Below are 20,100 nucleotides of genomic sequence, written 5' to 3' on the forward strand. Positions count from 1 at the left end.
GGTGCCCCAGTGTCACTGTCACCGCTGCTGAGATGCAGCACCCACCTCCATAAACATTCATAATTGTTGATGATCATCAGTGAGTGCCATTTTTTGTTCATGGAGGAATTCAGTGACGCCCCTTTGCTTCATCTGCGCTTCCACATCAGACACTATTCTGTTGGAGTGCCCCGTTCTGTCAGCTCTGTCACGCAGCAGTAAAAAGTAATGGAGTGTTGGTGGGAAGGTTCAACCTCTGCTGCCACCTCACCTATACCTGCCTCTGTCAGAGTCGGCCATCACATTAAAACAGGAGGCATTACTTCTGGAGCAGCCATCATACATTGCTGTTCTGAAGAGTTTCAATTCAGATGGTTTGTTTCACCCTTGGATCACATGGGAGTCCATCTCCCTTACTCCATAGGGCCGCTATGCTGAAGGATATTTCTCTCTGGCCTTCTTCTCTGGGTTCTGTTGGATGCCAGCTGAAGGCTGTCCGGAGTACCTGGTGAATCTGGGTCTCGCTGGTCTGTTGGCTGTCTTGTCTTTAGCCCTGCCCCCTTTCTTTGCTGCATTTGTGAGTTAACCTCTGCCCGAATACTTCCTGAGGCATCTTCTGGTGTTCCTTAATGCGACATTCTCCTGTGCGAAGATTTCAGCCCTGTTTCCTTGTTGGGAATTAATTAGCTGTTGTTTAGCATCATTCGTCTATGAGCTTGAAAGACAAACAAAAAAACATCGTATCTATTCTTTTCCATTTGTAGAAGATTGACAGCTTCACAGAACTGAAAAGGGAGATTGCTTCCATGCGTGTCACTGTCCCTCTGGCCATGTTCTGCCTGGATGCTGCACAGCTGAACGAGGAACTCTGCGTTCGGACGCAAAATCTTAGAGATGCACTGATTGACTTTGAGGTGATGGAAAACAGGGAGTTAAATAAAAGGTGCGTGTTGTCAGTATGTGTGGTTGTTGCTTTCTGTGTGCGCTGCTGCTGTGTATCTGTGTCTGAGATGGCTGCATTCACCTGCTGCCTCTTCTACCAACACAGGCACGTGTGGGGAAGGACCCCAGATTGAGTGTAAAAGGAACAGAATGCTTTCCCTGCTGGCACCCAGCTAAAGCAGGGTGCAGAGTGCAGTCTGTAGATCAGCTTCTCTTGAATCTGACTTTTTTTTTTCCCCTGGGGAAGCAGTGGTTCTGATTGCATACTTGTGGCAAATTTAACAATAGTACATTTAAAAAAAATGAAAACGAGGATATAATTTGACTTTATTGTGATGGGATAATCATGGATCTCTGAACTTAAAAAATAAAAAAATTACCATCAGGGACAGAATTCTTTCACAGTGAATAGAGACAGAGAGTAGCTGTTTGTTTCTGTTTTAAAGGAAAGGTTCCCTTCACTTACCCAGAAAGCATCTCCTGCTGGAGACCAGCTGTTCTTTGTGGGGCCTCTGTCTGTACTCACTGGGGGGCACCGAGGCCATGAGCTTGTTTGAGAGCCCCGGGCTGCTTTAGTGGAACTGACCTCAGTACAGAGCAGGAATCTGGGACAAGGGCATCTATTGCTCTAACAAAGAGGGAAAACAGCAGGATTTGTCCCTGTTTTCCATTCCAATGTAAAAAGCTTTTTAAAAAGCTTTTTAAAATTGATTTTTCATCATCTCTGTACTTTGTTTCATGCCGTGCACCTGATCTTATATTTGTGGAGGGATTATGTGAGCTCTTGCTTACTGCATTCAAACTTTTATTTTTGCCACAAGTCAGGTCTTGAAAAAGTAAATTCTAAACTTGTGGGAAATAAACTGTTGATGTGCTGCTGTTGTTAAATTGGACCCAATTTAATGATTGCTTTATTATGTATCAGTTCCTACAAACACAGCAGAGAACTGATTTTGCAGGGTAAAATGTAATCCTTAATAAATGTATCTCTGTTGTGTATATTCATCTGAATAATTGGTGTGTGAAGGACAAACTCCACGAGCAGAATCTTACATCTCTCTTCACCAACAGGTGCAGTTGTAAGCCTGTTTGTTGTTTTCCTTCCTGTAGGATTTGTGGTGAATATAATTCAATTGCAAACAGAATGAGCAAGCTGCCTCTGAACACAGCAGAGCTGGTGGAACTGGACGCCTACTTAAAGCAATCCAGTCGGATCACTGCCTCCAAACTGAGGCAGGACGTCTGTGAGGCCGCCCGCAGGCTGCAGTTCCTCATGGACTACGCTGACCTTTCTGGTTTGTCTCCATATACAAACATTCATAGGTGGATGCTGGGCTCTGTGTGGGTGAATGGTGCATCTTGTAGAGTGAAGATGAAGTTCGGCTCACTGCAGGCTTCCTGAGTCCTGCAGCGCTGCAGTGAATGGCGGGTGCTAAACAAACAGAATGTGAAGATGGAAATGTCAGTTACCATGCTATAGCTCTTGTGAATCAGTCAGCATTGACGTGCTCTGGAATAATAATGATTAACATTGTTTTATCCACTTCATGGAGGTGTAATCTACATATTCAGTTTGGAATAATCTGTCACTTTACGTAGTTGGACTTGAATATCATTTCACAAATATGTATTCTGGCAAGCTCTTCTTAGTGATTTCTCTGTCTAGTTAATGTCTAGAAGTTTACCTTCTTCACGTGATTTTAGAGTTTTGCTATCAGTCTAACTTGTTTTAGCAAAAAGTTCATTATCTTCAGCTGCAGCTCATTCATTATCATTCAGCCAGCAGCTCGAAAAAATAGGAGGTTTATTCCTAACTCACTTATTCCTGAATGCAGTCTTGTCTTCTTTTGCTTCGACTTCTCAGTCTATTAGGTCACTGCTTCAAAGGTAGATTCTTCAAGATGTCTATATATACAATTTTCTCCTTTTAGGTTATGACATACAGCTGAATAGCACGGTTCTCCATTGGCCCAATCAGATCGAAGTGATGTTTGAAAACTGTGCAGATGAGCTGAGCAGCAGGAGGGAACACGCAGAGCTGGTTTTGCTGGAAAGGTACGTTGTGAAGATGTTTTATTTCATTGGATGTTTCTAAAGGAAGAGAACACCTCCTTATCAGTAAAAGAGAGAGAATTGCAAATAAATAGAACTTGGAAAGCAGCTGAGAAAATAAGAGAGAAACCTGCTTGAAAATATGATGGAAATTTCTGAGAAGATGTTGGTCAGGGTAAATGAGAACGTATTTTGAAAGGTTTGAAAGGAGAAATGAAGGAATGACTGAGTCCTGTTACATCTGTTTACGTTGCTCCTTCATCTCCTTCAGGCAGTAAAGGAGATAAAGTATTTAAGGTAGAGTAGTAAATGTAAGTGAGCTGGGTCGGTTGGGAGGTTTGAAAATGAACTTGGAATTGGAGTGTGTAGTATTGATGCAACTGATGCATGGGTTTTATTGGGGTCTGTACTTCGTGCCAGTTCTGGGGTCACATTTCATGTGACAGCATTTGTTGTAATTCATTAAAGAGCTGAAACCTAAAAAGGAGCAGAACAGAGCACCACCTCACCTCCGCTGTCTTAACTCAGGTGTTCGCGGTTTGATGAAACGCTAGAAGGTTATAACAGAGAAATAGAAAGCTACAAGAAGCAAGAAGTCATGACCATAGAGGAGATGAGGAGCAATGCTGAGAAACTGAAGGAGCTAAATAAGAATCTAGATGAAGCAGTGGCTGAACTCGAGGTTAGTATTTTTTGTGTCAGCTATGAGGTGGGCTGCAGTGTTACAGGGTGAAAAATGCTTTTCGGGGCTCTGGGCGCACACTGTCAAGCAGGCTTAATGATTCCCAAATTCAGGAATGTGTGGCTGCTATCTTCTTATCCCACAGCATGGCTGCTGAGTTGAAAAATGTGTTTTGGGGAGGAGAAATATTTATTGAAGTCTAAATGGAATAACTGTAATTGCAAGCAGTCAGCAGCAGCAGGCTGCTGCCCATGAGAAACAGTTCTTCGGACAGAGGTGGCAGGAGGATGCTGGGGGAGGCAGGTGCAGTTTTTCCTGAGTTGTGCTATTGGAATTGTGTACAAGTCTCTCTGCTTATTCTTTAATTAAAACCAAATGTTTTCCAGCTCCTTGTATCATTTCTAGAACTGCCAATGGGCATTAATATTTAATATTAATATTTAATGTGTATATTATAGCACAGACAGGAAAGTTTTCAGGTGATAGAATGAAGCTGAACACCAAGATTCCTAGATTCTATTAGAGCTCTCCAGCCAATATGGAGTGGTTCTGGGCTGAGCAGTTTCTTGGTTGTGTCTCTATTGGGATCTAAGAGTGGTTACCTTTGAAAGTCTCACAGGTATTGTGAGGCTTTATTAATAATCTAAACAACAGCAAGATGAAATTTCTGCATATACAGAGCCTTAAGGATCAAACGTTTAATGAAGTTCTGCTCAAAAGAGAAGATTGGACCAACGAAATCAGCATGAGATTTAGATAAATTGCTCCAATCCCTGTGTATCAACTGCTGTAATCTGACTGGAAGGCATCCAGTGCATCCAGCTGTGTGAGTGAGCAGCACTGCTGCGCTGTAGGCAGGGCAGAGCAAATCACTGTGCTGGTGCAGTTTGTCACTACGTACAAAGCGAGGGATGCATCCACGCAGTGTAAGTGACACTGAGCAGATCTCGATTGATCTCGATGTTCCTCTGCCTCCAGCTCAGATTGAATGACTACATGTATTAGAAGAGGTCTGTGTCTGGTGTACAGACACAAACTTTGGATTAGGTCTGAATTCAGGCAGTGTTGTGCTTCCCTTCCTTACCTGTAAAATGAAGAAGGCAGTGATTTTCTCTAAATCTTTGTGTGTTCATTTATACTGCAGGAAATTTTGGACAAAGACAGTATTTATTATCAATAGATTCAGCAATTAATGATTTGTTTGGCTGGAGTTCCCAAATGTTTCTGTGACAGAAGCTCAAAGCAAGCAATTCCAAGTGAAGACAATTCCGGTGTGACTGAAGTGTTTCAGGGTGCCTTGGAAGCTTGTGAGACACAGCATTACTGCCCATGTGCTGTTACCTATCAAGCACTTATTTCAGTAGTAAGAGATACCAACAGTTAAAGGGAGTTTACAGGAACGCGTTTGCCTAGAAGCCATGGGCGTGAGTCTGTGTACGTGTCTGGCCTTTGGCATGTAAAAAATTATAACCAAAATTAACTATTAGCAAGTTCTTTTTTTTTAATAGAAATAAGATTTTAAATTATTATTATTATTATTATTTTAAATAAAGGCAATAAATAAAGAAGAGGAGTTACTTGAGCGGGAGAAGAGTTACTTTCCTTTACTGCAGATTATGTTCACAAAGAAGCAGCCCATTGAGCAGCTCTGGATAACGGCATATGATTTTCATACCAAGTCTGAGGAGTGGATGCACGGTGAGGCACTGATGAGATGTGTTGTTTAGTGAGTCAGGCAGGGGCTGGAAGGGTTGCCTGGTTGTTGTGAGATAACAGCTCTGAAGAGAGAAGGGTTGGAATCCAGCACCAAAACAAAATTGTAGGCATGGACTTTGCAGTGATATTAAACAAACAAAACCTGAGTGATTTCCAGAGGGAAGATACGGTCCACCCTGAATTGCTCACTCTGTTCTCTTTCTGTTGCTGCATTCAGGATTTCTCCAGAAATTGAATGCTGATGAAATTACAGAAGAAATTGGCAATATGTGGAGAACGATGTACAAGCTCAGCAAGAGTTTTCCAGACCTGGCCGGGCCGAGGCGTTTAGCAGAAAGCACAAAATACAAACTTGACAAGTTTAAGCAGCATCTTCCTGTCCTGTCCCTTGCCTGCAATCGCGGAATGAAGGAGAGGCACTGGGAGCAGGTATGTCAGGCTCTGCCCAGCCTGGGGGGCTCTGCTGCACGTGCCGGGGACAGTTCTGTGTGCCACCGTAAGAAGGTCTGTGCTTTGTAGATCAGGTTCTGAAATCTCCATTGGTACAGATCTGAACTCTTCCAAAGTAATTTTTGGCAGAAAATGGAGTGGGTTGGGTACACGAGCACTGCTCAGCATTTATTTCTTGCTGTTTGATAAATCTGTGACAAGTGTACCTCCTGCTAATAGGTGTTACTTCTTACTTCATTTTCAGATTAGTGAAATAGTGGGATGTGAAGTCAGACCCAATGAAGGTACTACTCTTCTAAACATGCTGGAACTGGGACTCTCAAAATACATTGATCAGTAAGAAGCTCACTCTGCTTTTTTTTCGTTCCTTCTTTTTACAATCACTATTTCATGTGCCAGATAACAAATTACAGTTTTAATCTTCTTGCGTGTTAAAAACTCCCATATTTTCGCAGCTTATTTTAACAAAGCCTGATGGAGCTGTCAGGTGTCTTTGTGGAACAAAGGCAACAAAAAATGGTCATATTCCCAAAGCACATAATTTCTGCATTCAGAATTTTCTGTCCGTATTTGTATCTAAACTAATACTAATTTCTCCACCTGGTGAGCTTGGAAGCCCATACATATTCCCCAAGATGAGAATCTGTGTGAGAAATCCATGTAAAAGTTAGCAGCTCTTTGGTTGCAAAAGCATTTCAAAGTTACGTTTCATTTCAACTTAGGCTGGAACCCATCGGAGCAGCTGCAAGTAAGGAGCATTCTTTAGAGAAATCAATAGAGAAAATGAAATCAGAGTGGATCAGTGTACAGTTCAGCCTGGTGAAGTACAGAGATACTGTGAGTAAATGTGAGCTCTACATATGCATTGTTGGAAATAATTATTTTCATTTTCAGTATTAGAGGAAGTCACTGTTGTTTCACGGTGGTGTGGTGGGGAGCAGTATCATACCAGGGCCTGGGCAAATGTGTCCATTACTGCATTCTTCTGTTTAGACCTTCATGTCTGGGAACATTTGTGATCTCAATATATTCATGCGTAGAAATTGGTGAGACTGAGAGCTTCTGCAGTTTCATATGGAAAGGTGAACAACGGTGAAATGTCTCACTTACCCAGAAGACAGAGGAAATCACATACTATGGAGAAGAGAAGGCTCCAGGGGGACCTTACAGCCCTTGGAGGACTGAAAGGGCCTGCAGTAAAGCTGGGGATGGACTTTTTATAAGAACATGAAGCAACAGGACAAGGGGAAATGTTTTTAAACTAGAAGAGAGTAGGTTTAGACTAAATGTTAGGAAGAAACTCTCCCTCATGCCAGTGAGAATGGAGACACTGGCACAGGCTGCCCGGTGAGGCTGTGGATGCCCCGTGCCTGGAAGCACTGCTGGGAGGCCAGGCTGGATGGGGCTGTGAGCAAGCTGGGCTATGGGAGGTGTCCCTGCCTGCAGCAGGGGGTTGGGACGAGATGCTCTGAAAGGTCCCTTCCAACCCAAACCGTCCTGTGATTCTGTGAAAAGGTGGTTATAACCACTAGCATTCCTGGCTCACTTCCCACTTGCAGCACTAGTGTCTCCCTTGACTTTGAAATAGTGATGCACAGTAGAGAGACTGTATCTGCAGATGTGTTTTGGGCCTGCTCAGTGCCTTGCTGCTTCCCTGCCTTCAGCCATCAGAGAACGGAGTGGCAGGAAGCTGAGTGAGCATGAGGTTGAGAAGCAGTGAAAAGGTGCAACTGCAATTTACTTTAACATGTGATGTATTTTGCAGAACAACAGCATCCTGTCAGCAGTTGATGACATCCAGCTTTTACTGGATGATCACATTGTTAAGACTCAGACGATGTGTGGTTCTCCCTTCATCAAACCAATGGAAGCCGAATGCCGGGTAAGAAAAAGCTGGTTTGGTTGAGCTTGTGTGTCTCTCATGATGTGGTTTCTGCAGTGCTTTCATGTGTTTAGTATAGTTTGATAGTTTGAACCATTTCAAGGGATCACATGTTCATATTTTTCTCCAAGAGCTTTGAATTGATGGTGTCCAGACAAAGGTGTGCAAAGCTCGCTTTACAGCTGAAGCAAACATAGCTGCTGATCCCAGCAGTTCTGCCTACCATTTGCTGTAAAAAGTGGTTGTGCAGAAGTGTGCCTATTGTTTAGAAGGAATATTCTTATATTTTTTAAAAAATAATGCTGATTCTTTGCTCTGGTAGCTGGCTTGGCACAGCTTTTGGATGCTTGCTGCAAACTTGATCCAAAATTAGTTCCCAGCTGGAGTGCAAAGGCTCAGAAAGAAAAATCAGTGGGTTTTTGCTGTTGGACACCTTGTAAGCCACTGTAGGCTTCTCCACAAACCTCTGCCAGTACAAAAGTTGTGAACTGTGAAGCCTTGTACAAATACTTGAAAAGCTTCTCTCTCCTTCGGCCTGCGTATTTATTTTGCAGGTGTGTGTGCTTCATTAAGACATACGGTGTCCTCTCACTTGGTTGCTAGCTGCAGATCCTGTAGCCAGATAAATCCTGTGAGGGGAATCACCTTGAAGAAAGTGGGAAGCATGAGCCGTAGTCCCATATTCCTTCAGATCTGAGTTGAAGAACTGTTTTATGACCTAATCAATTAATTTAAAGAGAAGCAGGTGCAGAATGCACTTCTGAACTGCTGTTAAGTGAGAAGTCTTTCATCAAGTAAACTGTACGGGGATTAAGGCATGCATTAATGGTGCAGTATCACTCTTGGGATGCTTAGGCTTTTTTTAATAGGGTTCTTTCCAGTTTGTCAGAGGAAACTCTTCCAGTGATGTTTTTCCAAATAAAAAAACATGGGAATGCAGTGCTGCATTACTTTAGTAACCTGAGGTCTTCTACTGTCACTCTTCTAATCAATCTACATGTTCAAGTGGCTGCTCGTTAGTCTTACATATTAAATGTTTTCAATGCAGGCTTGGGAAGCAAAGCTGACTTTAATGCAAAACATCATAGATAGCTGGCTGAAATGTCAGGCAACATGGTTGTATTTGGAACCAATTTTTAGTTCAGAAGATATTGTAGCTCAAATGCCAGAAGAGGGCAGAAAGTTTGGCATTGTGGATGCGTACTGGAAGGACATCATGGCACAAGTGGTGAGTGCTAGCATTTAAAGCACATACTGTCATGTATACCAGTGACATTGTGGCTGCTGCTGAGAAGATGGACCTGCTGGGTTTTAGAGCTCGCTGTTTGCATTTAAGTCACAAGAAGGTCTGAAATCTGGTGTTGTAGTAAAAGGGATTTCTCTAGAGGATGGATGCTGTGGGGCTCCAGTGACATTTTAATTTTAAATTGTTTGTACAAACATTTAGTAAACTTTCATCAATTTATACTGCATTTGTTGTAATACAGGTAAAAGACTCGAGGGTACTTGTGGCAACTGAGCAACCCAGGATGTTAGATAGACTGCAGGAAGCAAACGCTCTCTTAGAAGACATTCAAAAGGGATTGAATATTTACTTGGAAAAGAAGAGATTGTTTTTCCCGAGGTAAATTAATTAATTAATCGAGCCTAAAAATCTTAAAAATCATCTGTGTAAGCTCTTTCAAACAGTTTCTGCTGAGCTGTTAAGTCTCATCTCATAAACATGTGTGAGACACAGTGCCATGGGACAAAAAATGAAACTGTGTTCTTCCTTCCAGATTTTCATGAGTGTTTCTCTGAGCTAAGTTTGCAGTGCCAAGGGCAGGCAGATGTGGGGAAAAAGTCTGCCTGGCATTGCTTCCATCTGTGCTTAGAAGCACTTCGTCACTCACGGGGCATTTTCGAGGCAAGCTGCTACTTTGCCCTGTCTGTTTTGGGCTCTGTCTCTGCCTTACCTTCTCTGGCTGTGCAGAGATGTGCAGTACGTATGGCTGATAAAGGATTGTGAGGAACAGGATTCTGTGTTTTAGCAGGTCTTTGTAACTGCTCTGGTACATCTGCTCTTCCCAGAGTTTTATGTGGGTTTGAGAAACCATCTTCTTCCTTCACTGCATGAAAGGAAAGTTGTGCTGAAATTCTGACTGAAGCAAGTGTTATATGATGTTAACAGTAACTTAAAAGAAAGGGGTCTGAAATAATAATTTCTCCTCTGTTATGTTGATGTTATAAGCAACAGTAAGAACAATTTATCTTGCAGGCAGTATATGTCTAATGACAGTTTTTGTGCTTGGAATGTTCATATTCATTAGTTGTACTTTTCTGGCAGATTCTTTTTCCTGTCTAACGATGAACTGCTGGAAATACTCTCTGAAACAAAGGATCCCCTCCGAGTGCAGCCACACTTAAAGAAGTGTTTTGAGGGAATTGCTCAGCTGGAGTTCACCGAGAATTTGGAGATTCTAGGCATGATCAGTTCAGAGAAGGAAATCGTTCCTTTCATAGATAAAATCTATCCTACAAATGCAAAAGTAATTTTTTTTTCTTACTGTGATATCAAATGTATGCTTTGCTTACAGGCTATGTTTTTGGGGAATGAAATTTAAAATGTTTAGGATGAGATCATGAAAGGCGTTTAGGGATGGAAAACAAAAAAGGAATTCCTGCAGAAATGAGTGAGGTGTAACAGCTTGGTAAATTCCTCGGGCGCTTCTCTGCCTCAGCGCACACCGCAGAGGAGACGTGGCACAGCCACGCCGTGCAATCATCTGTGTAAATGCCCAGTGTATGGATAGCTGTGCCTTCAGAACATGGCACAGCATGGCTGAAACGCAGAGGAATGAGGGCAAGGAGGAGCGCCACTGAGGAGTGCAGCCTGCAGTCAGGGCGGCTGGGCAGCCAAGCCCAGAGGCTGCCCTCCATCTTTGTCCTGCAGGGGAGGCTGTGCTATAGAATGGTTCGGGTTGGAAGGGACCCCAGTGTCTGAACACTGCTCTGTTACTTCGTTATACCTGCATTAAGCCTGGAATAAAAGGCAGGAAAGCAGCAGGATAGGAAATGGCGGGAAAACAAGGGGGAAAAATGTGGGATCTTGAACGCTGGGATCTGTGTTACTGTACTCCCACAGAAGTCATTCCCCCAGCTGCTGTACCAGAGAGGTAACTTGCTTCATCTCAGCTGTTGCTAAAACTAGTGGTAATCCACGAGGCAATCCGTACTCTGAATTATATTGCTGTGCTCTGAGTATAAGGCACTTCCAAGATTGTTGAAGGCAAAATCTGATCATCATAATTCCACTGTTTGTTGTAGTCTTCAAAGTCAGAAGTGCTGATAAGTATCCGGGCAGTTGGACTGGATGATCTTAGGGGTCTTTTCCAACCTCGGTGATTCTTAAATTCCGTCTCATTCCCTCCTTTTTCTGTTCTCAACCTGAAGATATGAAGGTGAATTACTGAATGGTACCCAAACAGAGATGAGAGGTGGGGAATGTTGTGAGGTCCACAAACCACCTTTTACCCCCTAAATCTTCCAGGAATAAAATATCCTGTGATAAAATGACCAAGCTTATTTGGCTGTGCTGGCTGGCGTCTTGTTTTCTTTTGTAGGAAGCCCTGTGTGTTGATTCCACTGGATTCTCTGCAGTTAATTGATTTGCCTGCCTGAAGGCAGTGTTAGCTGCAGAAGTGCCTGTCAGAATCTGGGAAATTTCTAGCTACTTTGTCCTCCTAAATGAGAGAAAAGTCTATTAGAATTTGTTGTATTTCAAAGGATTTGCACTTTAAGAAGATCATAATCAGAGAATGCTTATTGACTCAACTGCTTTTCCTACTCAAAGGGCATGGTAGAAAAATGGCTTTTGCAAGTTGAGGAAATGATGCTGGCCAGTGTAAGACAAGTTCTTCAAGATGGCATAGGAGGATACGTCAAGGTAATTGGTCCTGAATTACAGTGCAAAATAAGTTTCACAAGCAACTGTATGTGAACAGATTGTTCCCATTCTTCTTAGCCAGGGCAGCCTGTTGAAAGATCAGGGGAATCCTTATCCTTGTTCAGTACTGTGCGTGAAGTTTCAGTTCTAATGTTCTCGAGTAAAAAGTGACAAAGCTTTCCACGCTAGCTCTCATTTATTTTCAGCATGAGACAAAAGAAATTGGGGAAAATACTTATTACAGTGCTGTGATCAAGTGTGTTTATGTGCCTTTGAAATGGATCTTTATGTTCAAGGTTCCTCGAAAAGCTTGGGTTCTGCAGTGGCCTGGGCAGGTGGTGATTTGTGTTTCATCCATTTACTGGACAGAAGCAGTATCTGAGGCCATAAGGAAAGGAACCTTACAAGTAAGATTTTCTTCTGCTGTTGCCCTAATCAGAGTTTAGTGCTTATTAATAAAACCTCTGTCTAACCAAGATGATCAGTCAGCAACACACTGCTTTCTGTTTCCTTGCTCTCATTGACTCTGTATCTTTAGTGGCTTTGCTGGGGGAAGTGATGTTACTGTTCTACAAGATTATGCTGGCATATAAATGAAAGTACAACACAAACAGTCATAAACTGGTGTTAAGCACTGTCTTTTTATTCCTACCTCCCATCTTTACCTGCAAAGCTCCAGGAGAACCTGGAGGCAACAATCTTTTCTTGCAGTGTGTTACAGCTATTTGCCTGCTGCTAGATTCTCTTACCATAAAGGTGAAGCAGACAGATTTGTTCTTCTGTACAGTCTTGTTATTTCTCTTGGTGTGTCTGTGGTACTGCTGTCATCACACAGTGTTCAAATAATGCTCAGTCGGGGCTGATGAAGTGCATGATCAAGTAATGGAAATAATTCTGTTGAAATTTTGTCTGAAGCTAATAGCGTGTGTGAGAATTAATTCGGGGATTTGTTCTGTCAGTACATTGGACTGCTTTTTAACCACGTACTGCATTTTAAAGCTAGCACCTTGTTTCTGTATCCTTACTGCACATCTTCTATCTGACTTGTCTGTGGTGTTTAACACTAGCTGAAGATCCTATTCCATACCTTCAGGCACAGGGTTGCTGGCTGCCCGTTTCTCTGGCCTGCTGCGGTCTGGATGGCAGCACAGCTGTAGGACGAGTCACTCTCCCTGGTTTGGGTCATCTGGAAGGCTTGCTGAGGATGCACTCAGTCCCGCTGCCTAGATCATGAATGCAAACTCAGGAGAAAATAATTTAAAATGTTCTTAGTTAAGTTAGGAGAATCTTAGGTTTGTATCAGTATTAATTTACAGCTAACTACAAATTGCGGAAGAAATATAATCCAAATCTACGTGACAGTGAGTCAGCACACCTCTTGTGATAGAAATCTGGCATTTCTACTGGGGAAAAAACACTTCTGCTTACGTTATATTTCAGGCCATAAGGCTTTCTGAAATGCTCACAGTGCAATAGAACTGCAAAGTGGAAAAGAGAATGTAAACTGTTGAGTGATGTTGGGTGTCCCATCACTGTGCTCAGACAGGAGCTCTCTCTGATGCACCCATGGGAGCTCAGGAAGCACTGTGCCATTGCCTTCATGCCTGCACTCTGCTTCTGTGACAGGATTTCTTGGAGGAGAGCAATCAGCAGATTGGAGACATTGTTGACTTGGTGAGAGGTAAACTGCCCAGCGGAGCCCGGCTGACTCTCGGAGCTCTCACTGTCATCGATGTGCACGGTAAGGACGCCTTGTTCCATACGGGCAGCACTGACGTACTTTGCTAAACCGTGGAAAGTGGCAGCTCCAATTCTTCCTCCACCAAACAGAAGATGAATTGCAGGGTTAATCATTTTCATTGGTTAATTCCCAGGAGATGAAAATCAGGTGCAGTGGCTGGACTGGTGCATGGGGTCCAGCTATTGATAGAGGCGCGAGGACCTCGAGCAGCCTCTGTGAGCTGTCTCAACACTTTCCCAGTGGCCCTCTGTTTTTCTTAGAGCAGCGGGGCTGAGGGGAGCTGCTCACACTCTCACTGGGGAGCAGCAGGCAGCATTCTCTTGCTTTTCCAGCATTTTCACTGCTTGAAATGAGCAAAATGGTTCTGCTCAGTCATGCTAAAAAAAAAAGGTTGTTCTCTTTCTCTAAAACATTCTTATGCTATTTTAAGGCATTAAAATCATGATTTCATTTGTTATGTCTCTACACGTTGCAATGATTTGTAAGGTTTTTGTTCATGCATCCTTCTAGTCTTTGCTGAAATTCTCTTTGGCTCCATACTTCATTTGGTTTTTGGGTTGCTGCAATATATCAGTGAAGAAGGAAGAAAAGTTAGCCTTGGACTTGAATGTTTAACCATCATACAGAGTTCAAACACGCAGCTGTGTAACTGCTGAGAATCTTGCATCTTGCACCTTAGAGACAAATTCTGATGTAAGCAGCATTCTGTCACTTCCTGGCTCGTTTGTGGTCTATTTATCAGTGTGGAATTTGGCCATGAGAGTGGATTTTGGTGGTTTTTTTCTGCAGTATCGGGGAAAATAAGTGTCCCATGTAGGCTCCTTCAGCCACTGACTTCAAACAGCCTTTACAAAGTTACTGCACAGTGATGGAGATCTCTCAGCCTACACAGCTCTGCGTCCGCTTAGAATTGGCGCTGTGATCTGGATCAGGTGGAGCTGGTTTCCTGTATGAAAGCTGGGGATTTCTTTCTGACATGAAATTTGTCCTACTGCTCTAAATGTGTGTAAGGAAATATGCTCTTATGTGTATGTAAGGAAATATTATTTTACTTACACAGTGTTCTAAGTAAACAAAGATAGTAGAAGTGTTTGGATTTTTAAAAACCATCTGTCCCCGACTCTGCAGCTCGTGACGTGGTTGAAAAATTGGTTGAAGACAAAATCACAGATCTGAATGACTTCCAGTGGATTTCTCAGCTGAGATACTACTGGGAAGGGGAGGGTGTGATAGTGCGAATGATTACCACAGAAGCCAAATATGGATATGAATATCTGGGCAATTCCTCACGTCTGGTTATAACCCCGCTAACAGACCGGTGTTACAGGTGAGCTGTGTTGTTTATGAATAGCATCTTTGTTTAATGATTTGCAATCTGTATTTGATTTCATTTGTTACAGTTAATAACTGTAGGAGCTTTAGCCTCTGAGAGTTCCAGGAAGGTATTGGAGGCAGATCTTACCCATATTCTTTGTCCAAATGCGTTAAGGTACATTTGCAGCACTTAGATTCCTGTACTAGTAGAGTGCTAATCTCTGTTGTACATAGGAAAGTGCCTCTGAAAAAAGCTGGGAGGTGATATAGTGGAAATGTAACAAACTGTATGGTAATACCGGTGTGTTTATTCCTGTAAATAAGGCATAGATGTGAGTGTGCCCACCTGTCAAATTAAGAGCTGCTATAGTCACTGGTGCCTGACTGCTGGTAGGTGGGTGACTCTTCCACTGCTTACTTGCAAGAGGCTGGAATGGAAACACTTTGTCCTCTGAGGGCATTTGGGTCTTCACTTGCAGTGTGCCCTGGAGACATGGGTCATCTCGGGGGTAGTTTTAGATTTTGAGATTTAAAGATGCTTCTTGATAGCTGTTCCCAGGCAAATACATAGGTTGTGGGAATGTTACTCAGGCACGAAGTGGCTGCAAGCTCACTGTTGCACTCAAACCACAGCTAAATGGTGACATTATTGCCTAGGCCAACAACCACTCACTGTTCTGCCGTGCACAGGGGTAGTGGAGAGATAGTGGGACTGCTGCACTGCCTGCAGATAGGGGTCATCTCCAGCAGTGTTAGAGCTAACAGTGAGCAAGCAGTCTCATCCCAATTTAGCAACTGCTTTTGGTGGCTGAGTTTTTGAATGGCTTGTAAAAGAAAGAGATCACTCTACTATTAGCAGGGCTGCCATTTTTAGTATGAATATCGCTTGGAGAGCATGGCCATTGCCTCATTTAGGGAAACAACCTTCATGCATTTTTGGCCTTCTCTAAAGATTGGCTTTGTTTATAAAGCCAGCTTAAAGTTGTCATCATGAGAGCACCATGTCTTTTGCAAACTCTGCCGCTTTCCCTGTGGTTCTGCACATTTGATTGTACAATTGAGTATATACAGAGAGGGTGCATGTAATAAAATCCTCAACATTCCTTGCAGGCCAGGAAGGTGCCTGTAAGCTTCCACTTTGGGGAGCCAGCTGTGAGCTGTTAGCAGGTTGCTAGGTCAAGCTGCAAAGTACACATAAATCACAGCCAAGGGAACCTGTGTAGGAAGATACTGGTCCAATCCTTCAGAGACAATTTACCATTAATAATTACTGTTTCTAATGGCTGTGCTCTTTACATAGGACATTGATGGGTGCCTTGAAATTAAATCTTGGTGGTGCTCCAGAAGGACCTGCTGGGACTGGCAAAACAGAAACAACTAAAGATCTGGCAAAAGCACTAGCTAAACAGGTATTAAAATGTAGTTGGTTTGGTTTGGTTTGGTTTTGGGTGTGTAGGTATTTCTTTCAATGCTGTTCTTAATCAAATATTGTTTGTTCTCTGCCAGTTCAAACTTTATCCAAAGTAGTAGTTGGTAAGAGCATTGCATTTTGTATCTTGTCTATGTGACATCATTGTGCAGTCATCCAAAATTGGAAATAATAATCCTTTGCTGGTTTAGACTTTTATAATGGCTAACAATTTTATAATGGATTTGGTGTTAATCCTGAGAGATGTTGTCTCTGTACTGTTGCAGTGCGTGGTCTTCAATTGCTCAGACGGTCTCGACTACAAGGCGATGGGCAAGTTCTTCAAAGGCCTGGCGCAGTCTGGGGCTTGGTCCTGCTTTGATGAATTCAATCGGATTGAGGTCATTTTTTAGCTCGGATGCATAATACTGAGAGCTGTATTGATACATGGTATTGATACTCCAACTAGGTGCAGTTGGATTTAGGTCAATACTAGTAGGCCTAGGAATTCCACAGAGTTTTCTATTTTTGTATGTTTTAGCGTCTTTAACAGCTGAATTTCTCTATTTGTCTGCTGTAACTTGTATTTTAATGAATTAGTGTTAGCATTCTCATTTTTCAGTGTTCTGTCACCTGAGCAGGAGGCACTGAGGATCAGCCCTGGGCAGCTTTACCCATGGCTTGCATTTCCCCTCCGTTTGGGGCACTGGCCGAGTCGGTCTTTCTGAAGATGCTGAATTCTTTGCAGTGTGAGGCAAAAGGCCAGCGCTTCTGGGGCATCCAGAGGAGCCTCCCAGCCACTCGATTTAATTGTCCACGTTCAGGCAGATTGTATTTTCTCTGGGAGGAGGCTTTCAGAAGCCTTGTGGTATCTGCACGTTGGTTAAATAGAGAATGGGAGTATGGCATTTCACAGAATCACAGAATCACAGAATCACCTGGGTTGGAAGGGACCTCAAGGATCATGTAGTTCCAACCCCCCTGCCTAGCAGGGCCACCAAACATACACATTTAGATCAGGTTGCCCAGGACCCCGTCCAACCTGGCCTTGAACACGTCCAAGGACGGGGCATCCACAACCTCCCTGGGCATTTCGGAGGATTGCTTTAAAAGACAGCTAAAACTGAGGCTCGATGGTCAGTCTGGGCCTTACATCGAGTGGGTCTCACCTGGAGGACTGCAGGAGATAGCCATCAAAATGTGTAAGCCTGTGTATTTCTGATGTTTTCCAATCCGCTCTGCCTTATTAGGTTGAAGTGTTGTCCGTGGTCGCCCAACAAATACTTAGCATACAGCAAGCTATTATCCGTAAAGTCAAAACATTCATCTTCGAAGGCACTGAGATCTCTCTCAATCCCACCTGTGCTGTGTTCATCACCATGAATCCTGGCTATGCCGGCCGGGCTGAGCTGCCTGATAATCTGAAGGTAACCCTAGGATCCTGATTTCTTGTAAAATTAAACAGAATTTGCAGTTTCTCATCTATTTTGATAAGAAAAGCTAGACAGCAACCAAGTAATACAATGCTCTAACTCGTTCTGCTGTGCTGTTCACTGAGTGCGTAAACACAGGGCTGTACAAAATACAGACAGAAGGTCTCGGCACAGTCAGCCTGATAACAGTTTGCAGCTTTAGCTGTGCTGTCACTAAATGGAAATTCTTGTGGTGTAAAATGGCTTGGAGTTCCAAACCCTGATTTGATTTCATTTTAACAACTTCTTGAGAAACTGCCGAGATCAATAGGGTTCTTTTCCCAGCCTTGGCATGCATTCTTCACCTGACCTTGTGCAAGACATTAACCACGCCATGTGTAGTGTGTCTGTTGCAGAAATGAGATGAATAATGCCTTCTGCTTGGGTCTGTTAATAGTTGTTTAGAATTATGACTCTAAGTATTTGTTCTTACAGTGCTAAGCACAGACCTCTTGGTAAGATCTGGTCCTAGTGTGATCTCAGATGGAATGAAAGAATAACCTGGCTGTTATAAGCTCACAAATCACAGAGATACTATTCGTACAAAGCAAGCACAGCTTACTGCCAAATTCCGCAGTGTGAGCTTAAATATTCCTTTCTTGTAGGCATTGTTTCGAACAGTTGCCATGATGGTTCCGGATTATGCTTTGATTGGAGAAATTTCACTTTATTCCATGGGATTTTTGGACTCTCGAAGGTAAGGCATGCTGAATTTTCCACCTTGGTTGAGTCTAATAGACCTCATTCCTCCGTCAAGCACGCATGCATATATGTACTTTAAAGCATAATGTTCTGGAAAAGCCATCTTGTTTGGTTGCTCTAGAAAGCACTGTTTGACCCCCTGCATTATTGCCAGTCCTCATTTACCTCCTCATGTTGACAGATACGTATCTCTGCACAGAACCACTTGCAAAATGCAATGTAAGTGAAATTGCTGAGTGGCACACATGGTCTCTGGCACATGACAGTGTACAGTTTTGCTTCCGAGGCATGGTACAAGTATTACGTGGTTGGTGGATCTGCACAGCCACAGTCACCGCAGCGATTTTGATGCTTAAATTATTTTCTTGGCATGGTGAGATGTTTTCCTTCTCCACGTGCTATTTTAATTCCCCCAGTCTTGCCCAGAAGATCGTCGCCACGTACCGCTTGTGCTCAGAGCAGCTCTCGTCTCAGCACCACTACGATTATGGCATGCGTGCTGTTAAATCTGTGCTGACAGCAGCCGGAAACTTAAAGCTCAGGTACCCAGCTGAGAGTGAGAGCGTGCTGCTGCTGCGCGCTTTGATGGATGTGAACCTCGCCAAATTCCTGGCACAGGATGTGCCCTTGTTTCAGGTAAGCTGTCACACAGCTGCGCCTGAGCTCTGTGGTGAGAACCTGCAGGAAAGGTGTTTCCTTATGAGGATCAGCTGCTCCAGGTGCTGCCGTGTTGCTGGCCACAAATCTGGATGTGCTCTTTGGTTCCACGAGTATTGTCTTGAAAAACACTCAGTGGTAGCTCTGAAGTTATGCTGTGAAGTGTTTATGAGATAACTGCTGAAGGCACTGATTTATTAGCAGAAACATTGTTTTTGCCGTTTGCATTCTAGCTTTGTGCTGCAGAAAAGGTGTGGACAAATAAATCGATCAATTAGAAATTTGAAGTCAGATGAAAACAAAGAAGTTGTTGCTGCTGAAGTATGCTGCTTTCATACAAGATAAAGACTGTGCAAAGCTACAGATCAGACAATAACATGAAAGACCCAGAAGCTGAGGTGTGAGCACGGTTATCACTAGCACCACCTCAGAATACAGAGCTTCTGTTTAATAACTGAGCATATTCAACAGCTTTCGCTTTCCTGTAGCACAGTTTGAGACACCTTTGCAGAAGGTTAACCTTGCTTTTACAGCATCAGTGTGTGTAGGAGAATTGCAGGGCTCCCTCCTCTCTCGTGCCTGCGGAACACACTGATGGCTGCTGTTAGTGCCTGAGCGTTAGCTTATGAACACGTTTCCTCTTCAGCTCCAGCTACCTGTACAGCTGTTGTTTTCCTTTCAGGTTGCAGTGCTCTGCGAGTTCTCCCTTTTTGTAATCTGTGGGTTCAGATGATGTTTTATTCTGTCTCTCCTCAACAGAGTATCATATCTGACCTGTTCCCAGGAGTGGTTCTTCCCTCACCTGACTACGAGCTCTTTGTCCAGGCAGTGACTGCAAATATCAGGAAAATGGATCTTCAGCCGGTTCCGTGGTTCATTGGGAAAATTATTCAGGTTATTCTCACACTTATTTCTTGGGGAGATGACAGAGCAAATGATTGAGAAATATTCTTCATTCTTTCTCTGACAGTGTCATGAATGAATCGATAGATAATAGCCTCAGTGATCAGTTAATTTAGTGTTACAAACAGCGTGTATTTACTGAGGAAAAAACATGGAATAATTGTCTGTTTTGCTTACAGTTTGAATTTGGACAGTTTGTGAAGGAGCTAATTAGTTGGAGCTTGAGCCTGATGATTCAGGATGAAACATTAAGCTGAAGCTGTTAATGGCCATCA

At 43.1% G+C, this 20,100-nt stretch overlaps 1 protein-coding gene across 1 annotated transcript in view; it reads left to right on the forward strand.

Moving 5' to 3' along the window:
* Positions 1 to 20,100, forward strand: part of DNAH3 (dynein axonemal heavy chain 3) — a gene marked incomplete at both ends in the record, with an annotated part of 60,729 nt that overhangs the window by 14,096 nt on the left and 26,533 nt on the right. The window contains 22 exons of the mRNA XM_079542768.1: positions 744 to 922; positions 2,032 to 2,216; positions 2,853 to 2,976; positions 3,502 to 3,655; positions 5,209 to 5,353; positions 5,589 to 5,800; positions 6,066 to 6,157; positions 6,544 to 6,658; positions 7,587 to 7,703; positions 8,752 to 8,931; positions 9,191 to 9,327; positions 10,030 to 10,231; positions 11,536 to 11,628; positions 11,925 to 12,035; positions 13,255 to 13,369; positions 14,498 to 14,696; positions 15,984 to 16,092; positions 16,379 to 16,492; positions 17,342 to 17,518; positions 18,169 to 18,260; positions 18,682 to 18,901; positions 19,682 to 19,846. Of these exons, the coding sequence (XP_079398894.1) occupies positions 744 to 922; positions 2,032 to 2,216; positions 2,853 to 2,976; positions 3,502 to 3,655; positions 5,209 to 5,353; positions 5,589 to 5,800; positions 6,066 to 6,157; positions 6,544 to 6,658; positions 7,587 to 7,703; positions 8,752 to 8,931; positions 9,191 to 9,327; positions 10,030 to 10,231; positions 11,536 to 11,628; positions 11,925 to 12,035; positions 13,255 to 13,369; positions 14,498 to 14,696; positions 15,984 to 16,092; positions 16,379 to 16,492; positions 17,342 to 17,518; positions 18,169 to 18,260; positions 18,682 to 18,901; positions 19,682 to 19,846 (3,237 nt within the window). The remainder of the gene's footprint in view (positions 1 to 743; positions 923 to 2,031; positions 2,217 to 2,852; positions 2,977 to 3,501; positions 3,656 to 5,208; positions 5,354 to 5,588; positions 5,801 to 6,065; positions 6,158 to 6,543; positions 6,659 to 7,586; positions 7,704 to 8,751; positions 8,932 to 9,190; positions 9,328 to 10,029; positions 10,232 to 11,535; positions 11,629 to 11,924; positions 12,036 to 13,254; positions 13,370 to 14,497; positions 14,697 to 15,983; positions 16,093 to 16,378; positions 16,493 to 17,341; positions 17,519 to 18,168; positions 18,261 to 18,681; positions 18,902 to 19,681; positions 19,847 to 20,100) is intronic.

The sequence above is a fragment of the Tetrao urogallus genome (genome assembly GCF_951394365.1).
Source record: "Tetrao urogallus genome assembly, chromosome: 15".
NCBI lineage: Eukaryota > Metazoa > Chordata > Aves > Galliformes > Phasianidae > Tetrao > Tetrao urogallus.